This window comes from Triticum aestivum, chromosome 3D (assembly GCF_018294505.1).
Source record: "Triticum aestivum cultivar Chinese Spring chromosome 3D, IWGSC CS RefSeq v2.1, whole genome shotgun sequence".
NCBI classification, from domain to species: Eukaryota; Viridiplantae; Streptophyta; class Magnoliopsida; order Poales; family Poaceae; genus Triticum; species Triticum aestivum.
Genome location: NC_057802.1, coordinates 20,291,635 through 20,311,495, shown reverse-complemented (window position 1 = coordinate 20,311,495; position 19,861 = coordinate 20,291,635). Strand labels below are relative to the sequence as shown.

The 19,861-nt window shown below is 41.7% G+C and overlaps 1 protein-coding gene and 1 long non-coding RNA gene across 3 annotated transcripts; one reads left to right on the top strand and one right to left on the bottom strand.

Annotated features, from left to right (window-relative positions):
- Nucleotides 1-1,466: 1,466 nt before the first annotated feature.
- On the bottom strand, nt 1,467-2,748 carry LOC123076067 (uncharacterized). Its single transcript, XM_044498508.1, has 4 exons — nt 2,674-2,748; nt 2,232-2,381; nt 1,793-2,002; nt 1,467-1,739 (listed from the first exon to the last, which is right to left on the bottom strand). The coding sequence occupies exons 1-4, from the start codon at nt 2,746-2,748 to the stop codon at nt 1,467-1,469; spliced, it is 708 nt and encodes a 235-aa protein (XP_044354443.1).
- Nucleotides 2,749-11,964: 9,216 nt separating this feature from the next.
- On the top strand, nt 11,965-15,002 carry LOC123076979 (uncharacterized). 2 transcript variants are annotated; one of them, XR_006436305.1, is made up of 5 exons: nt 11,965-12,434; nt 12,564-12,602; nt 12,685-13,156; nt 13,413-13,501; nt 14,661-15,002. It is a non-coding gene; the product is annotated as an uncharacterized lncRNA (long non-coding RNA). The 2 variants fall into 2 exon arrangements; XR_006436304.1 differs by having other exon boundaries at nt 12,564-13,156.
- Nucleotides 15,003-19,861: the final 4,859 nt, after the last annotated feature.

Sequence of the window (19,861 nt, the reverse complement as noted above, 5' to 3'; positions counted from 1 at the left end):
GTCATCAAGGTCTTCTCCAGCAAAGAACACCAGGTCAGCTGCTGCCAATAGAGCTGGCAATGGATCTTTCATTGCTCCTAGACAATCTGCTACAAGTGTTGTGCAGGATGGGTCAAAGAGGGTCAGGAAGCCATCTGGGAGGCTGAAAGATTACTTTTATGCAAGTGGTAACTAGCTGAAGTGGTTGAACTCCTCTGTTATCCTAGGTTATGTATGCAAGTGCACTGTTTGATTTGGTTTGTCATAACACTGCCTCACTAAGTACTTGATACTGCACTGTTTGATTTGGTTTGTAATATGGTACTTTATGTGGATTCTGCACTTGTCTGCAACTTCAATTCATCTGCAACTTTTATCTATATGTGGATTCAACACTTGATAAATTGATGGTGCTGCTGACCAAGTGCATTATAAGATACTGAGATATACATAACTGACCAAATGCATACATTTATTCAGAAACATCCAAATGTTACATAGATAGAAAGATAGTCTCATAGATTACATCCAAATCTCACAAATACTACCAAAACTCTCTCTCAAATTGACTTACAGATAGCTAGAAAGATAGATAGCAAGATAGATAGATAGGTATATAGATGGATGAGATGAGATTGACATATCAGTCATAGCGCTCAAAGAAACGGACCCACTTGGCCCTAGTTGCTGGATGAGGAGCCATGACTGCCCTCATCCTTGCCCACCTAATGATCTCCATGAATGACCTTCCCCTGCCGCCAGTGAAAACCAGCTCTAGTTCTTCATCATTGCACTTCTCCAGTACCTTGTCGGAGAGTCGGCGGTTGAACTCCTCTTGCTGCTCATCCTGGGCCGCCTCTAGTGCCCTCTGCCTGCGCCTCCTCCTCCTCCTCTGTGCTGCTGCTGCTGTCCTAACCTCCACAGCCTCCCCCTCTTCCTCTGTGACATCTCCCATGTCAGGATCCATCTGTGGTTTTCTTTTGGGTGGCGGCTGGTGGAGTAACTGGGAAAGGGTGGGGGTGGGGAGGGGTTTATATTGACAGATGGATGGGGTTGGGTTTAGTAGGCCTAGGGTTGCATTTGGTCAAAGACTAGTGGGCCACTAAGCCCAATTACCCACAGAAATAATATTAGTAGGCTAACAAATAACATATAAAAGATATAAGATCAAGTTGAACACTAATACATTCTACATTTCCACAACTTAGTAGCATAAGAGATCCATTTCCACTACTTAATAGCATAGGAGATCCATTACAACACTTAATACCATAGGTGATCCATTACAACTTAACAACATAGGAAATAAGGTTCTTGCACTAGGTTAAACTTCACATTCCCCCAAAATGTACACCCATAATCACTTGCAGTCATGCCAGGCCACATCCTTATATAAAGGCCTTTGGATGTACTTACTTCACCAACATATCACAACAAGTTCAAGACTCAAGGATGGCCTTGATTTGCTCTAACTTCTCCTTGCTGCCTTACCCTTCTTTCAGCAGCTCAGCAACAACAAGCTCAAGCTTTGCCTTCTCCTTCTTAAGAACATCTCTGTCAACTTCAACAGCCTTCATAGCCTTCCTGGTGTTCTTGATGATATCAGCTTGGCTCTGCAAAATGCACCTCTGCTCTTTTGCAAGTTTGAGCTTTTCCATCTGCACCTCCAACATAGCTTTCTCCTCTAGCTCCTTCTTCTTCTTCTCAAGTTCTTCCTCCTCCACTTGTTTCTGGTACACCTTCTTGTCCACCCTACCATCCTGCCAATCAAACATCTTGGATACATCATCAACAAGCTTGGTGTACTCAATGCAAAGCTTGTCATTTCAGTCCTAAGCTTGGCCAACTCCCTTTCATGTTCACTCTTAAGCCTGGCCAACTCCTTCTCAAACTTCTCCTTGTCCTGTACCCTTCCAAAGTTCTGCTCATGGAACATCTCCCATAGTTTGCACAAACATCTCTGAAGAACAGTTGGCCAAGGCCCATCAACCCACTCTACAACACCACAATTCACACCATTTTCCTGCATTTGTAAATGTGATAAGACTATGGCCCCACTCTACAACCTACTTGATAAACTTGAGATTTTCTAACTATGAATAACATAAATGAGATATGATAAGTTATTACAATGCCATGATTAAGTTACCAAAGTGACAAAAATACATATGTGACTGTCATATCAAACAAAATGCTGCATCATATCAAACATCACTGAACATCCATAACAGAAAACTTAATGGGCATCTAACCTGGACTGGGCAGCCATAGAAACGCCTTCCTGTTACAGGCCCTTCAAAAGCAACACGCTTAATAGGCCTCAGTTGGTGCAGAATGCACTTGGGATGAGCAAGCTCAAGTTGGCCACAGAAAAGGGGCTCCACAGTGGTGTCTGGTTCCTCCTGCAACCATAATAACCAACAAACACTGGTTTCAATCTCCACTCAATACCAGAATCAACAAGCACTGTTCTTTAAACCTGATCACTAAAAAATCTCCAAATCAGCATGAACCCTAACACTGTACAGAGATGAACCCTAGGTTACCTCAATCCTACAATCAAACCCCACCCTCACTAATCAAGAACAGTATCACACACACAACAACAACACTACACTCAGCAACATCCATGGCTGTAGCCTAGGGCTACTAGCACCTAACCCTAACCCTAACCCTAGGTGGCAAAGAACTTACCATAAGTCCCATGTCCATGCTGACAACCTCGCACTCCTCCTCCGAGCTGGTTTCCTCGTCGTTCCAGGAAGGCATTGTGGCAAGGAGGTCGACGGCCACCGGCCTCGAAGACGGCGAGCGGTGGCGAGCTCGTACTGGAGCAGGGGAGTGAGAGCAGGGGAGTGAGCGAGCGAGCACGAGAGAGTGTGCGAGCGGGTGCGCCCGACCGACCGAGCGGTTATTTACCCAGTTCCGACCGGGCCGGTCGGCTAACGGCCGTTAACGGCCGCGCCGTGAGCGCGCGTGGCCACGTGGGCTGACAGATGGGCCTGGTCCGTCAGGAAACGGGTTAAATCGCTAGTCACTGCGGGTTTGGGTTTTTTCAAACAGCGGACCGCACGTTCGGTAGCTTTCTGAGAAAAATTAAAAAGTGGTAGTTTTTTGGAACCCTAGCCTGTAAACTAGTAGTTTTATGCTATTTACTCGCCTAGAACATCAAAGCTGATGACTACTCGATAGTTCAGTGTGCCATGCTTTACGGCTTAGAACCGGGACTTCAACGATGTTTTGAACGTCATGGAGCATATGAGATGTTCCAGGAGTTGAAGTTAATATTTCAAGCAAATGCCCGGATTGAGAGATATGAAGTCTCCAATAAGTTATATAGCTGCAAAATGGAGGAGAATAGTTCTGTCAGTGAGCATATACTCAAAATGTCTGGGTAAATCACTTGACTCGGCTGGGAGTTAATCTTCCGGTTGATAGTGTCATTGACAGAGTTCTTCAATCACTGCCGCCAAGCTACAAAAGCTTCGTGATGAACTATAACATGCAAGGGATGGATAAGACGATTCCCGAGCTATTCGCAAGGCTAAAGGCTGCGGAGGTAGAAATCAAGAAGGAGCATCAAGTGTTGATGGTCAACAAGACCACCAGTTTCAAGAAAAAGGGTAAAGGGAAGAAGGGGAACTTCAAGAAGAACAGCAAGCAAGTTGTTGCTCAAGTGAAGAAGCCCAAGTCTGGACCTAAGCCTGAGAGTGAGTGCTTCTACTGCAAAGGGACTGGTCACTGGAAGCGGAACTGCCCCAAGTATTTGGCGGATAAGAAGGATGACAAGTTGAACAAAGGTATATGTGATATACATGTTATTGATGTGTACCTTACTAATACTCGCAGTAGTAACTGGATATTTGATACTGGTTCAGTTGCTAATATTTGCAACTCGAAACAGGGACTACGGATTAAGCGAAGATTGGCTAAGGATGAGGTGACGATGCGCGTTGGAAATGGTTCCAAAGTCGATGTGATCGCCGTCGGCACGCTACCTCTACGTCTGCCTTCGGGATTAGTTTTAGACCTGAATAATTGTTATTTGGTGCCAGCGTTAAGCATGAACATTATATCTGGATCTTGTTTGATGCGAGATGGTTATTCATTTAAATCCGAGCATAATGGTTGTTCTATTTATATGAGTAATATCTTTTATGGTCATGCACCCTTGAAGAGTGGTCTATTTTTGTTGAATCTCGATAGTAGTGATACACATATTCATAATATTGAAGCCAAAAGATGCAGAGTTGGTAATGATAGTGCAACTTATTTGTGGCACTGCCGTTTGGGTCATATTGGTGTAAAGCGCATGAAGAAACTCCATTCTGATTGACTTTTGGAATCACTTGATTATGAATCACTTGGTACTTGCAAACCATGCCTCATGGGCAAGATGACTAAAACTCCATTCTCCGGAACAATGGAGCGAGCAACAGATTTGTTGAAAATCATACATACTGATGTATGTGGTCCGACGAATATTGAGGCTCGCGGCGGGTATCGTTATTTTCTGACCTTCACAGATGATTTGAGCAGATATGGCTATGTCTACTTAATGAAACATAAGTCTGAAACATTTGAAAAGTTCAAAGAATTTCAGAGTGAAGTGGAAAATCATCGTAACAAGAAAATAAAGTTTCTACGATCTGACTGTGGAGGAGAATATTTGAGTTACGAGTTTGGTCTTCATTTGGAACAATGCGGAATTGTTTCGCAACTCACGCCACCTAGAACACCACAGCGTAATGGTGTATCCATACGTTGTAACCGCACTTTATTAGATATGGTGCGATCTATGATGTCTCTTACTGATTTACCACTATCGTTTTGGGGTTATGCTTTAGAGACGGCTGCATTCACATTAATAGGGCACCATCTAAATCCGTTGAGACGACACCTTATGAACTGTCGTTTGGCAAGAAACCCAAGTTGTCGTTTCTCAAAGTTTGGGGCTGCGATACTTATGTGAAAAAGCTTCAACCTGATAAGCTCGAACCCAAATCGGAGAAATGTGTCTTCATAGGATACCCAAAGGAGACTGTTGGGTACACCTTCTATCATAGATCCGAAGGCAAGACATTCGTTGCTAAGAATGAATCCTTTCTAGAGAAGGAGTTTCTCTCGAAAGAAGTGAGTGGGAGGAAAGTAGAACTTGATGAAGTAACTGTACCTGCTCCCTTATTGGAAAATAGTTCATCACAGAAATCAGTTCTTGTGACTACTACACCAATTAGTGAGGAAGCTAATGATGATGATCATGTAACTTCAGATCAAGTTACTAATGAACCTCGTAGGTCAACCAGAGTAAGATCCGCACTAGAGTGGTACGGTAATCCGGTCCTGGAGGTCATGTTACTTGACCATGACGAACCTACGAACTATGAGGAAAGCGACGATGAGCCCATACTCCACGAAATGGCTTGAGGCCATGAAATCTGAGATGGGATCCATGTATGAGAACAAAGTGTGGACTTTGGTTGACTTGCCCGATGATCGGCAAGCCATAGAGAATAAATGGATCTTCAAGAAGAAGACTGACACCGACGGCAATGTTACTGTCTACAAATCTCGACTTGTTGCGAAAGGTTTTTGACAAGTTTAAGGAGTTGACTACGATGAGACCTTCTCACCCGTAGCGATGCTTCAGTCCGTCCGAATCATGTTAACAATTGCTGCATTTTATGATTATGAAATTTCGCAAATGGATGTAAAGACTGCATTCCTGAGTGGATTTCTGGAAGAAGAGTTGTATATGATGCAACCCGAAGGTTGTATCAATCCAAAGGATGCTAACAAAGTGTGTAAGCTCCAGCGATCCATTTATGGACTGGTGCAAGCATCTCGGAGTTGGAATAAACGTTTTGATAGTGTGATCAAAGCATATGGTTTTATACAGACTTTTGGAGAAGATTGTATTTACAAGAAAGTGAGTGGGAGCTCTGTAGCATTTCTAATATTATATGTGGATGACATGTTGTTGATTTGAAATGATATAGAATTTCTGGATAGCATAAAAGGATACTTGAACAAGAGTTTTTCAATGAAAGACCTCGGTGAAGTTGCTTATATATTGGGCATCAAGATTTATAGAGATAGATCACGACGCTTAATTGGACTTTCACAAAGCACATACCTTGATAAAGTTTTGAAGAAGTTCAAAATGGTTCAAGCAAAGAAAGGGTTCTTGCCTGTGTTACAAGGTGTGAAGTTGAGTCAGACTCAATGCCCGACTACTGCAGAAGATAGAGAGAAAATGAAAGTCATTCCCTATGCTTCAGCCATATATAGGTTCTATCATGTATGCAATGTTGTGTACCATACCTCATGTGTGCCTTGCTATTAGTTTAGCAGGGAGGTACCAAAGTAATCCAGGAGTGGATCACTGGACAGCGGTCAAGAACATCCTGAAGTACCTGAAAAGGACTAAGGATATGTTTCTTGTTTATGGAGGTGACAAAGAGCTCGTCGTAAATGGTTACGTCAATGCAAGCTTTGACACTGATCCGGATGACTCTAAGTCACAAACCGGATACGTATTTATATTGAACGGTGGAGCTGTCAGTTGGTGTTGTTCTAAGCAAAGCGTCGTGGCAGGATCTACGTGTGAAGCGGAGTACATAGCTACTTCGGAAGTAGCAAATGAAGGAGTCTGGATGAAGGAGTTCATATCCGATCTAAGTGTCATACCTAGTGCATCGGGTCCAATGAAAATCTTTTGTGACAATACTGGTGCAATTGCATTGGCAAAGGAATCCAGATTTCACAAGAGAACCAAGCACATCAAGAGACGCTTCAATTCCATCTGCGATCAAGTCAAGGAGGGAGACATAGAGATTTGCAAGATACATACGAATCTGAATGTTATAGACCCGTTGACTAAGCCTCTCTCATGAGCAAAACATGTTCAGCACCAAGACTCCATGAGTGTTAGAATCATTACTGTGTAATCTAGATTATTGACTCTAGTGCAGGTGGGAGACTGAAGGAAATATGCCCTAGAGGCAATAATAAAGTTGTTATTTATATTTCCTTATATCATGATAAATGTTTATTATTCATGCTAGAATTGTACTAACCGAAAACTTAGTACATGTATGAGTACATAGACAAACAGAGTGTCGCTAGTATGCCTCTACTTGACTAGCTCGTTGAATCAAAGATGGTTAAGTTTCCTAGGCATAGACATGAGCTGTCATTTGATTAACGGGATCTCATCATTAGAGAATGATGTGATTGACTTGACCCATTCCGTTAGCTTAGCACTGGCTTGTTTAGTTTGTTGCTATTGCTTTCTTCATGACTTATACATGTTCCTATGACTATGAGATTATGCAACTCCCGAATACCAGAGGAACACTTAGTGTCCTATCAAACGTCACAACGTAACTAGGTGATTATAAAGATGCTCTACAGGTGTCTCCGATGGTGCTTGTTGGGTTGGCATAGATCGAGATTAGGATTTGTCACTCCGTGTTTCGGAGAGGTATCTCTAGGCCCTCTCAGTAATGCACATCACTATAAGCCTTGCAAGCAATGTGATTAATGAGTTAGTTGCGGGATGATGCATTACGAAACGAGTAAAGAGACTTTCCGGTAACGAGATTGAACTAGGTATTGAGATACCAACGATCGAATCTCGGGCAAGTAACATATCGATGACAAAGGGAACAACATATGTTGTTATGCGGTTTGACTGATAAAGATCTTCATAGAATATGTAGGAACCAATATGAGCATCCAGGTTCCGCTATTGGTTATTGACCGGAGATGAGTCTCGGTCATGTCTACATAGTTCTCGAACCCGTAGGGTCCGCACGCTTAACGTTCGGTGACGATCGGTATTATGAGTTTATGTGTTTTGATGTACCGAAGGTTGTTCGAAGTCCTAGATATGATCACGGACATGACGAGGAGTCTCGAAATGGTTGAGACATAAAGATAGATATATTGGATGACTATGTCTGGACATCGGAATGGTTTCGGGTGAGTTCGTGCATTTACCGGAGTACCGGGAGGTTACCGGAACCCCCGGGAAGTATATGGGCCTTATTGGGCCATAGTGGGAGAAAGGAGAAGGGAGCCTAGGAGGGGGCGCGCCCCAAAGCCCAATCCGAATTGGGTGGGCGGCCGCCCCCCCTTTCCTTCCCCCTCTCTCCCCCTTCCTTCCTCTCCTAATCCAACTAGGGAAGGGGGGATCCTACTCCCGGTGGGAGTAGGACTCCCCTTGGGCGCGCCATAGAGGCCCGGCCCTCCCCCTCCTCCACTCCTTTATATACGGGGGAGGGGGCACCCCATAGACACACAAGTTGACAGTTGTCTTAGCCGTGTGCGGTGCCCCCCTCCACAGATTCCACCTTGGTCATATCGTTGTAGTGCTTAAGCGAAGCCCTGCATCGGTAACTTCATCATCACCGTCATCACGTTGTCGTGCTGACGAAGCTCTCCCTCGACACTCAGCTGGATCGAGAGTTCGTGGGACGTCACCGAGCAGAACCTGTGCAGATCGCGGAGGTGCCGTACTTTCGGTACTAGGATCGGTCGGATCGTGAAGACGTACGACTACATCAACCGTGTTGTCATAACGCTTCCGCTTTCGGTCTAGGAGGGTACGTGGACAACACTCTCCCCTCTCGTTGCTATGCATCACCTAGATGGATCTTGCGTGTGCGTAGGAAAATTTTGAAATTACTACGTTCCCCAACATGCCTCTACTTGACTAGCTCGTTGATCAAAGATGTTTATGTTTCCTGACCATAGACATGTGTTTTCATTTAACGAACGGGATCACATCATTAGAGAATGATGTGATGGACAAGACCCATCTGTTAGCTTAGCATTATGATCGTATAGTTTTATTGCTATTGCTTTCTTCATGACTTATTGATATTCCTCTGACTATGAGATTATGCAACTCCCGAATACCGGAGGAACACCTTGTGTGCTATCAAACGTCACAACGTAACTAGGTGATTATAAAGATGCTCTACAAGTGTCTCCGAAGGTGTTTGTTGGGTTGGGATAGATCAAGATTAGGATTTGTCACTCAATGTGTCGGAGAGGGATCTCTGGGCCCTCTCGGTAATGCACATCAGTATAATCCTTGCAAGTAATGTGACTAATGAGTTAGTCGCGGGATGATGCATTATAGAACGAGTAAAGAGACTTGCCGGTAATGGGATTGAACTAGGTATGATGATAAAGACGATCAAATCTCGGGCAAGTAGCATACCGATGACAAAGGGAATGACGTATGTTGTTATGTGGTTTGACCGATAAAGATCTTCATAGAATATGTAGGAGCCCATATGAGCATCCAGGTTCCGCTTTTGGAATCACTTGATTATGAATCACTTGATGCTTGCGAACCATGCCTCATGGGCAAGATGACTAAGACTCCGTTCTCCGGAACAATGGAGCGAGCAACTGACTTATTGGAAATAATACATACTGATGTATGTGGTCCGATGAGTGTTGAGGCTCGTGGTGGGTATCGTTATTTTCTGACCTTCACAGATGATTTGAGCAGATATGGGTATATCTACTTGATGAAACATAAGTCTGAAACATTTGAAAAGTTCAAAGAATTTCAGAGTGAAGTGGAAAATCATCGTAACAAGAAAATAAAGTTTCTACAATATCATCGTGGAGGTGAATATTTGAGTTATGAGTTTGGCCTTCATTTGAAACAATGTGGAATAGTTTCGCAACTCACGCCACCTAGAACACCACAGCGTAATGATGTGTCCGAACATCGTAACCGTACTTTATTAGATATGGTGTGATCTATGATGTCTCTTACCGATTTACCACTATCATTTTGGGGTTATGCTTCAGATACGGCTGCATTCACGTTAAATAGGGCACCATATAAATCCGTTGAGACGACACCATATGATATGTGGTTTGGCAGGAAACCTAATTAAGCTGTCGCTTCTTAAAGTTTGGGGCTCCGATGCTTATGTGAAAAAGCTTCAACCTGATAAGCTCGGACTTAAATCGGAGAAATGCGTCTTCATAGGATACCCAAAGGAGACTGTTAAGTACACCTTCTATCATTGATCCGAAGGCAAGATTTTCGTTGCTAAGAGTCGATCCTTTCTAGAGTAGGAGTTTCTCTCGAAAGAAGTGAGTGAGAGGAAAGTAGAACTTGATGAGGTAATTGTACCTTCTCCCGAATTGGAAAGTACCTCATCACAGAAATCAGTTCCAGTGATGTCTACACCAATTAGTGAGGAAGTTAATGATGATGATCATGAAACTTCGGATCAAGTTGCTACCGAACCTCGTAGGTCCACCAGAGTACGTTCCGCACCAGAGTGGTACGATAATCCTGTTTTGGAAGTCATGTTACAAGACCATGATGAACCTACGAACTATGAGGAAGCGATGATGAGCTCAGATTCCACGAAATGGCTTGAGGCCATTAAATCTGAGATGGGATCTATGTATGAGAACAAAGTGTGGACTTTGGTTGACTTGCCCGATGATCGAGAAAGTCATAGAGAATAAATGGATCTTCAAGTAGAAGACTGACGCTAACGGTAAGGTTACTGTCTACAAAGCTCGACTTGTTGCGAAAGGTTTTCGACAAGTTGAAGGAGTTGACTACGATGAGACCTTCTCACCCGTAGCGATGTTTAAGTCTGTTCGAATCATTTTTAGCAATTGCCACATTTTATGATTATGAAATTTGGCAAATAGATGTCAAAACTGCATTCCTTAATGGATTTCTTAAAGAAGAGTTGTATATGATGCAACCAGAAGGTTTTGTCGATCCTAAAGGTGCTAACAAAGTGTGCAAGCTCCAAGGATCCATTTATGGACTGGTGCAAGCCTATCGGAGTTGGAATATACACTTTGATAGTGTGATCAAAGCATATGGTTTTATAAAGATTTTTGGAGAAGTCTGTATTTACAAGAAAGTGAGTGGGAGCTCTGTAGCATTTCTAATATTATATATCGATGACATATTGTTGATTGAAAATGATACAGAATTTCTGGATAGCATAAAAGGATACTTAAATAAGAATTTTTCAATGAAAGACCTTGGCGAAGCTGCTATTGGGCATCAAGATCTATAGAGATAGATCAAGATGCTTAATTGGACTTTCACAAAGCACATACCTTGATAAAGTTTTGAAGAAGTTCAAAATAGATCAGTCAAAGAAAGGGTTCTTGCCTGTGTTACAAGGTGTCAAGTTGAGTCAGACTCAATGCCCGACCACTGGAGAAGATAGAGAGAAAATGAAAGTCATTCCCTATGCCTCAGCCATAGGTTCTATCATGTATGCAATGCTGTGTACCAGACCTGATGTGTGCCTTGCTATAAGTTTAGCAGGGAGGTATCAAAGTAATTCAGGAGTGGATCACTGGACATCGGTCAAGAACATCCTGAAATACCTGAAAAGGACTAAGGATATGTTTCTCGTTTATGGAGATGACAAAGAGCTTGTCGTAAATGGTTACGTCGATGCAAGCTTTGACACTGATCCGGATGACTCTAAGTCACAAACCGGATACGTATTTATATTGAATGGTGGAGTTGTCAGTTGGTGCAGTTCCAAGCAGAGCGTCGTGGCGGGATCTACGTGTGAAGCGGAATACATAGCTGCTTCAGAAGCAGCAAATGAAGGAGTCTGGATGAAGAAGTTCATATCCGATCTAGGTGTAATACCTAGTGCATCGGGTCCAATGAAAATCTGTTATGACAATACTGAAGCAATAGCCTTAGCGAAGAAATCCAGATTCACTACATCACAACACACTTGATTGGGGGCAGTTAACTGCCGGGAGAATTACCAATATAAAGGCAAACAAACTGCCGGGGATTATTTACTGCCGGCGTTGATATCCACCATTTAAGTCACTTTATCTGCCGGCAGAACTCAATCTGGGCCCATTATCTGCCGTGAACTGTTCATGGCGCGAAAACGAAATAATTGGGCCCAACAGCGCGCTACCACGATAAGCACGCGAGAGCCGAAACTTAGCCGCAAAAAAATAGAAAAAAGAAAAAAGAAAGAAACTTAGCCGCCGTCCCGACCAGATCTAGCCCAAATCGCCTCCTGCTCCGACCCTAGCCGCCGCCGCCGACCGCCCTCCGCCGCCCGACCCCAGCAGCCCTCGACCACCCATCGCACCAGCCTTCCTCCCGGACCAATGCTGCGGCCGAGCAACCTCCTCCGCCGCCGTCAAGTACCCTCCTCCGCAGATCTCATCCACCCTCCGCCACATCCCTAGCGCCGCCCAAATGTCGCCGCTCCCTCAATGCTTTCTTCCTGGGCAACAGCGTCTCCTTGCATCTCTCCTGAACTGTCGAGATGAGGCGTGCAGCGGGATAGGTTTTGGCGGCGCCGGCCCCTCCTGGTCGTCCTACTCCGGTGCGTGCTCCTCCGCCCCAGGTCACGTCGTGCGTGCTCCTCCGTCTCCCCCTCTTGTACTTCGAGCCTGAGGTATGGTCCCTGGTGCTTCCTGTTCTCTTATATTTCTTTCTGTTTTTTTCTGTTGACGTAGGAATGATCAATAGTTGACATACTTGTCAGAAACTTATGCTTACATTTACTTATGTGTGTGCCTTCCAGAATCACAAGTCAATAGATGTTGGTGTCTCAGAGCGACAGGTAATACCATTTAAAAATTTCAATGATTAATGACACCACATGGTCGAGCACTTATGCCAAATCTTCTTCCTCTGCTTTGAAGAAAATAGCAGAGCACTCGGATGGATGAATGTATCTGGAACCGTCAGTCTCAGCCAGTGCAGACCGCTTTAGCAACAGTTGACGCTTTGTTTTACTTGTAAATATTTGTTACAAAGTGCAATTTTCAGCTGCAAACATTCAGCCTATACTATGTACTGCATGTGTTACTAATAATTGCTGCCTGGTATCTTGTCTGACCAGAAACATATGGTCATTTTAGTAATAGCAACATCAAAGTAGAAATTAGCTTGGGCAGGGAAGTCTTCTGTTTGTTTTTAGGTTCTAGCGAACAACATAGTTCTTGTGTTGTTTTGGCCGTGTTTGGGTTCCTTTTGCTTTCTCTTGTACCGGATATCCTTTTGCATTTGCTTCGCTTTTAATGCTTGATTTGTCTGTTACAGGATACAGTAGACACTGCAGGTTGGCTGCGTCCGTGCCGCTGCTTTGGCCTAAGATGGATTCAATTAATTGAGGTATGCTCCAGATATAGATATGATTTTTTTTTCTTTTGGGCAGAAAGCTAGCTAGGAGTAAGCTAAGATATTTGTAAGTGCTTCCTTGCACCTGCGGTTGTTTTCTTATTCTACTTTGCTATACATAAATACATGTTTGATCTTTTTGGGTACAGATCTAACTAGAAATAAGCAAGTGCTTCCTTCATGTGGATGTTTGGTTCTTATTCCAGTTTTTCCTTACATATATTGATTTCATATGTAAAATTTCTTTCAGGAAAAATAAGGGCAACATCTAGGTGTCAAAGTAATGATATACAGATGATATCAGAGGGTCTTCCTCCGCTTTGAGCAATACCATCTTAGGTACATGCAAAAGTATATACTTTGTTGCACGTATCAGATGTCCTCACATAAAAAAGTCTTTACTTTTCCATGCGAGCTAAGCAACATATGAAATAGAAACACCTGTATATGTATGTAGTTCTGTTCATTTTTAACATCCCGCCATACAGGTAATTATAGTTTGTAGATTGTATGCTATACTGACGTGCCTTTAGTTTGTCCTGGAAGAAAGGTTTCGATGTTGTTTGATGTATGTCGTTTATGATCCCTTGAACGTACACAATTTTATTTTCTCATCTAATAGCTAAGAAAGAAGATGCTTGAGAACTATGGCTTATGTACTCTTCAGAGGTACATCGAGTACACAATTCTGCTCCTTAGTTGCATCTTATTGTTACATTACAGTCAGTTGTAGGAGTTGCATACTTTATTTTGAATAATCAATCTTGATGTATACCCCATCAGATGAAAGCATACAAGCAATGAGTGTATCACCGAGAGGTGCTTCTTTCCTTTCTGCTCATATCTGTTTATTAATAGGATTCTGAAAAGTATATAACAAGATTCATAGGATGCATCCTTAAAAAGTTCAAAATTTAATTGGAAATCCATCAAATCAGATCCAGTTTAGATATATTTGTGTGTTTACTTTTTTAAATTAATAATGTGCCGGTTATGGTCACATGGTCAACTTGATTTGGATAAAGGGAGAAACATTAATGAAGAATGTGGTTAGAAGCATGTTAGTTTTAGTATTACAAATCATCAACCGTTTGTCTGCAGGCGCTTCCCTGTAGAAAAATGATCTGTGTTCATTGGACCACCCTGGTTCGGATTCCTCGCTACGCCACTACATGAACCTGTGTTGTTTGTGCGAAAGGAAACATCTCTCGTAATGTTTATACATAGCTTGAATTGTAATGGAAAGTATCAATATTTGTGAATTCGTACTCAACTGCAATAAGATCGGTACAGATACACATGGGGAGTTTGAAAACATGCCAGTAGAAATACATGTCAGCTGCCTTATGTAGTTGTAAGCTACTTTGTTGTTTGCAAAATGATTATTATGAAAGTATGTATTTGCTGTCTGAGCCTATGTCCATCTTTTGTGTGCTACAATATTGCTCATTTATCAAAGTTATTAGCTCATAGCAGTTGTACCATCTTATCGATGCAGGTTGGCATCCTCACTGGAAGATGTTTCTACATGATAGTAGTTGTAGCAGTCAACTAGGATGTCTATATAATGGTTCTTTCTACAGTAACACCTTCAAAGCATTGCAAGCACGTGACTCTTCTGCTGGAGACATGTGGCCATCTTTGAATAATACAATTTCACAGGATGGTTGCAACCATGTGTTGAGCTTAAACCATATGTGTACCTTAGTATGAAGACTCAAAATCTTATCGTCTTATGTAAAGTTTGTTTACCGTTGTAGCTGGTTGCTATTGAACACATGTATGGATGTTGAAGTATTGATTTTTTTCAGTCTAAAAATATTTCTAAAGTTCAAGGTTTTGAATGAGGCCTATGTGTAACTTCGATTGAAACTATATGTATAAGTTATGATTTGTTCTGATTGCCTGATGCAGTGTGGATATGAAATTAGAGGTATGTATACTAGTTTGCTAGTGAAAACGACAGGATGGCATATTAACTGCTGGGTAGACTAGTTTGTGCTGGTAGTTAAATGCTACCTCTTGAGCACTGCGTTGGTTTTCCCTTGAAGAGGAAAGGGTGATGCAGTAAAGTATCGTAAGTATTTCCCTCAGTTTTTGAGAATTAAGGTATCAAACCATTAGGAGATCACGCTTGAGTCCCACGCACCTACACACTCAAATAAGAACCTCACAACCAATGCGATAAAGGGGTTGTCAATCCCTTCACGGTCACTTACGAGAGTGAGATCTGATAGATATGATAAGATAATATTTTTGGTATTTTCATAATAAAGATGCAAAGTAAAATAAATGGCAATAGAAATAACTAAGTGTTGGAAGATTAATATGATGAAAAATAGACCCGGGGGCCATAGGTTTCACTAGTGGCTTCTCTCAAGAGCATAAGTATTACGGTGGGTAAACGAATTACTGTCGAGCAATTGATAGAATTGAGCATAGTTATGAGAATATCTAGGTATGATCATGTATATAGGTATCACGTCCGTGACAAGTACATCGAAACGATTCTGCATCTACTACTGTTACTCCACACATCGACCGCTATCCAGCATGCATCTAGAGTATTAAGTTCATAAGAACAGAGTAATGCTTTAAGTAAGATGACATGATGTAGAGGGATAAACTCATGCAATATGATATAAACCCCATCTTTTTATGCTCGATCGCAACAATACAATACGTGCCTTGCTGCCCCTGCTGTCACTGGGAAATGACACCGCAAAATTGAACCCAAAGGTAAGCACTTCTCCCATTGCAAGAAAGATCAATCTAGTAGGCCAAACCAAACTGATAATTCGAAGAGACTTGCAAAGATAACCAATCATACATAAAAGAATTCAGAGGAGATTCAAATATTGTTCATAGATAAACTTGATCATAAACCCACAATTCATCGGATCTCGACAAAAACACCGCAAAAAAGATTACATCGAATAGATCTCCAAGAAGATCGAGGAGAACTTTGTATTGAGATCCAAAGAGAGAGAAGAAGCCATCTACTTAATAACTATGGACCCGAAGGTCTGAGGTAAACTACTCACACATCATCGGAGATACTATGGTGTTGATGTACAAGCCCTCCGTGATCAATGCCCCCTCCGGCGGAGCGTCGGAAAAGGCCCCAAGATGGGATCTCACGGGTACAGAAGGTTGTGGCGGTGGAAATACGGTTTTGGCTCTGTCTCTGATGTTTCCAGGGTATATGGGTATATATAGGAGGAAGAAGTACGTCGGTGGAGCAACGAGGGGCCCACGAGGGTGGAGGGCGCGCCTGGGGGGGGGGGGGTAGGCGCGCCCCCCTGCCTCGTGCCTTCCTCGTTGATTGCTTTACGTAGACTCCAAGTCCTCCGGATCACGTTTGTTCCGAAAATCACGTTCCCGAAGGTTTCATTCCGTTTGGACTCCGTTTGATATTCCTTTTCTGCGAAACACTGAAATAGGCAAAAAAACAGCAATTCGGGCTGGGCCTCCGGTTAATAGGTTAGTCCCAAAAATAATATAAAAGTGTATAATAAATCCCATTAAACATCCAAAACAGAATATAATATAGCATGGAACAATAAAAAATTATAGATACGTTGGAGACGTATCAATCATCCCCAAGCTTAATTCCTGCTCGTCCTCGAGTAGGTAAATGATAAAAACAGAATTTTTGATGTGGAATGCTACTTAGCATAATTTTCAATGTAATTCTCTTATTTGTGGTATGAATATTCAGATCCGAAAGATTCAAGACAAAAGTTTAATATTGACATAAAAATAATAATACTTCAAGCATACTAACTAAGCAATTATGTCTTCTCAAAATAACATGGCCAAAGAAAGTTATCCCTACAAAATCATATAGTCTGGCTATGCTCTATCTTCATCACACAAAGTATTTAATCATGCACAACCCCGATGACAAGCCAAGCAATTGTTTCATACTTTTGGTGTTCTCAAACTTTTTCAATCTTCACGCAATACATGAGCGTGAGCCATGGACATAGCACTATATGTGGAATAGAATGGTGGTTGTGGAGAAGACAAAAAAGGAGAAGATAGTCTCACATCAACTAGGCGTATCAACGGGCTATGGAGATGCCCATCAATAGATATCAATGTGAGTGAGTAGGGATTGCCATGCAACGGATGCACTAGAGCTATAAGTATATGAAAGCTCAACAAAAGAAACTAAGTGGGTGTGCATCCAACTCGCTTGCTCACGAAGACCTAGGGCATTTTGAGGAAGCCCATCATTGGAATATACAAGCCAAGTTCTATAATGAAAAATTCCCACTAGTATATGAAAGTGATATCATAGGAGACTCTCTATCATGAAGATCATGGTGCTACTTTGAAGCACAAGTGTGGAAAAAGGATAGTAGCATTGTCCCTTCTCTCTTTTTCTCTCATTTTTTTTTTTCTTTGGGCCTTTTCTCTTTTTTTATGGCCTCTTTTTTTTTCGTCCGGAGTCTCATCCCGACTTGTGGGGGAATCATAGTCTCCATCATCCTTTCCTCACTTGGGACAATGCTCTAATAATGATGATCATCACACTTTTATTTACTTTACAACTCAAGAATTACAACTCAATACTTAGAACGAAATATGACTCTATTTGAATGCCTCCGGCGGTGTACCGGGATATGCAATGAATCAAGAGTGACATGTATGAAAGAATTATGAACGGTGGCTTTGCCACAAATACGATGTCAACTACATGATCATGCAAGCAATATGACAATGATGGAGCGTGTCATAGTAAACGGAACGGTGGTAAGTTGCATGGCAATATATCTCGGAATGGCTATGGAAATGCCATGATAGGTAGGTATGGTGGCTGTTTTGAGGAAGGTATATGGTGGGTGTATGACACCGGCGAAAAGTGCGTGGTATTAGAGAGGCTAGCAATGGTGGAAGGAAGAGAGTGCGTATAATCCATGGACTCAACATTAGTCATAAAGAACTCATATACTTGTTGCAAAAATCTACAAGTTATCAAAGCAAAGTATTACGCGCATGCTCCTAGGGGGATAGATTGGTAGGAAAAGACCATCGCTCGTCCCCGACCGCCACTCATAAGGAAGACAATCAATAAATAAATCATGCTCCGACTTCATCACATAACGGTTCACCATACGTGCATGCTACGGGAATCACAAACTTTAGCACAAGTATTTCTCAAATTCACAACTACTCAACTAGCATGACTCTAATATCACCATCTTCATATCTCAAAACAATTATCAAGCATCAAACTTCTCATAGTATTCAACACACTCATAAGAATTACTTTTTACTAATCTTTGATGCCTATCATAATTAAAGCAAATTACCATGCTGTTTTGTAGGACTCTCAAAATAATATAAATGAAGCATGAGAGAACAATAGTTTCTATAAAACAAATCCACCACCGTTCTCTAAAAGATATAAGTGAAGCACTAGAACAAAAACTATATAGCTCAAAAGATATAAGTGAAGCACATAGAGTATTCTAATAAATTCCGAATCATGTGTGTCTCTCTCAAAAGGTGTGTACAGCAAGCATGATTGTGGCAAACTAAAAATAAAAGACTCAAATCATACAAGACGCTCCAAGCAAAACACATATCATGTGGTGAATAAAAATATAGCTCCAAGTAAAGTTACCGATGGACGAAGACGAAAGAGGGGATGCCTTTCGGGGCATCCCCAAGCTTTGGCTTTTTGGTGTCCTTAGATTATCTTGGGGTGCCATGTGCATCCCCAAGCTTAGGCTCTTGCCACTCCTTGTTCCATAATCCATCAAATCTTTTACCCAAAACTTGAAAACTTCACAACACAAAACTTAACAGAAAATCTCGCGAGCTCCGTTAGCGAAAGAAAACAAAACACCACTTCTAGGTACTGTATTGAACTCATTTTTTATTTATATTGGTGTTAAATCTACTGTATTCCAACTTTACTATGGTTTATAAACTCTTTTACTAGCCATAGATTCATCAAAATAAGCAAACAACACACGAAAAACAGAATCTGTCAAAAACAGAACAGTGTGTAGTAATCTGTAACTAACGCAAACTTCTGGAACTCAAACGAATCTACCAAAATAGGATGACCTAGACAATTTGTTTATTGATCTACTGCAATTGGAATCAGTATTTTATCACGTTCTGGTGATTTTTAACAATTGTTTTCGTGAACAGAAAGTTTCTGGAATTTTCAGCAAGATCAAATAACTATCATCCAAGAAGATCCTATAGGTTTAACTTGGCACAAATACTAATTAAAACATAAAAACAAATCTAACCAGAGGCTAGATCAAATATTTATTCCTAAAGAGAAGCAAAAAGCAAAAAAAAAACTAAAAATAAAATTGGGTTGCCTCCCAACAAGCGCTATCGTTTAACGCCCCTAGCTAGGCATAAAAGCAAGGATAGATCTAGTTGTTGCCATAATAATAGGATAGATCACGAAAACTCATTTCATATTCTCTACGTTCAGCAGCAAGTTTTCTTTGAGGCAAGCAAAGTAATCAAAAGGGCTAAATTTAATGGGACTGAAGTCCCCAAGATCAATTTTGGGAGGTATAGGTTCCTCCTTCGGCCCTTCGTATTGGACAACCAATTCATCATTATAAGCATTATTCTGACAGAACTTCGTGAGCCTATACTCGAGAGAATATCCTAGCTCATTATTTTGAATAGCAAAATCATTATTAAGTTCGGAAATTC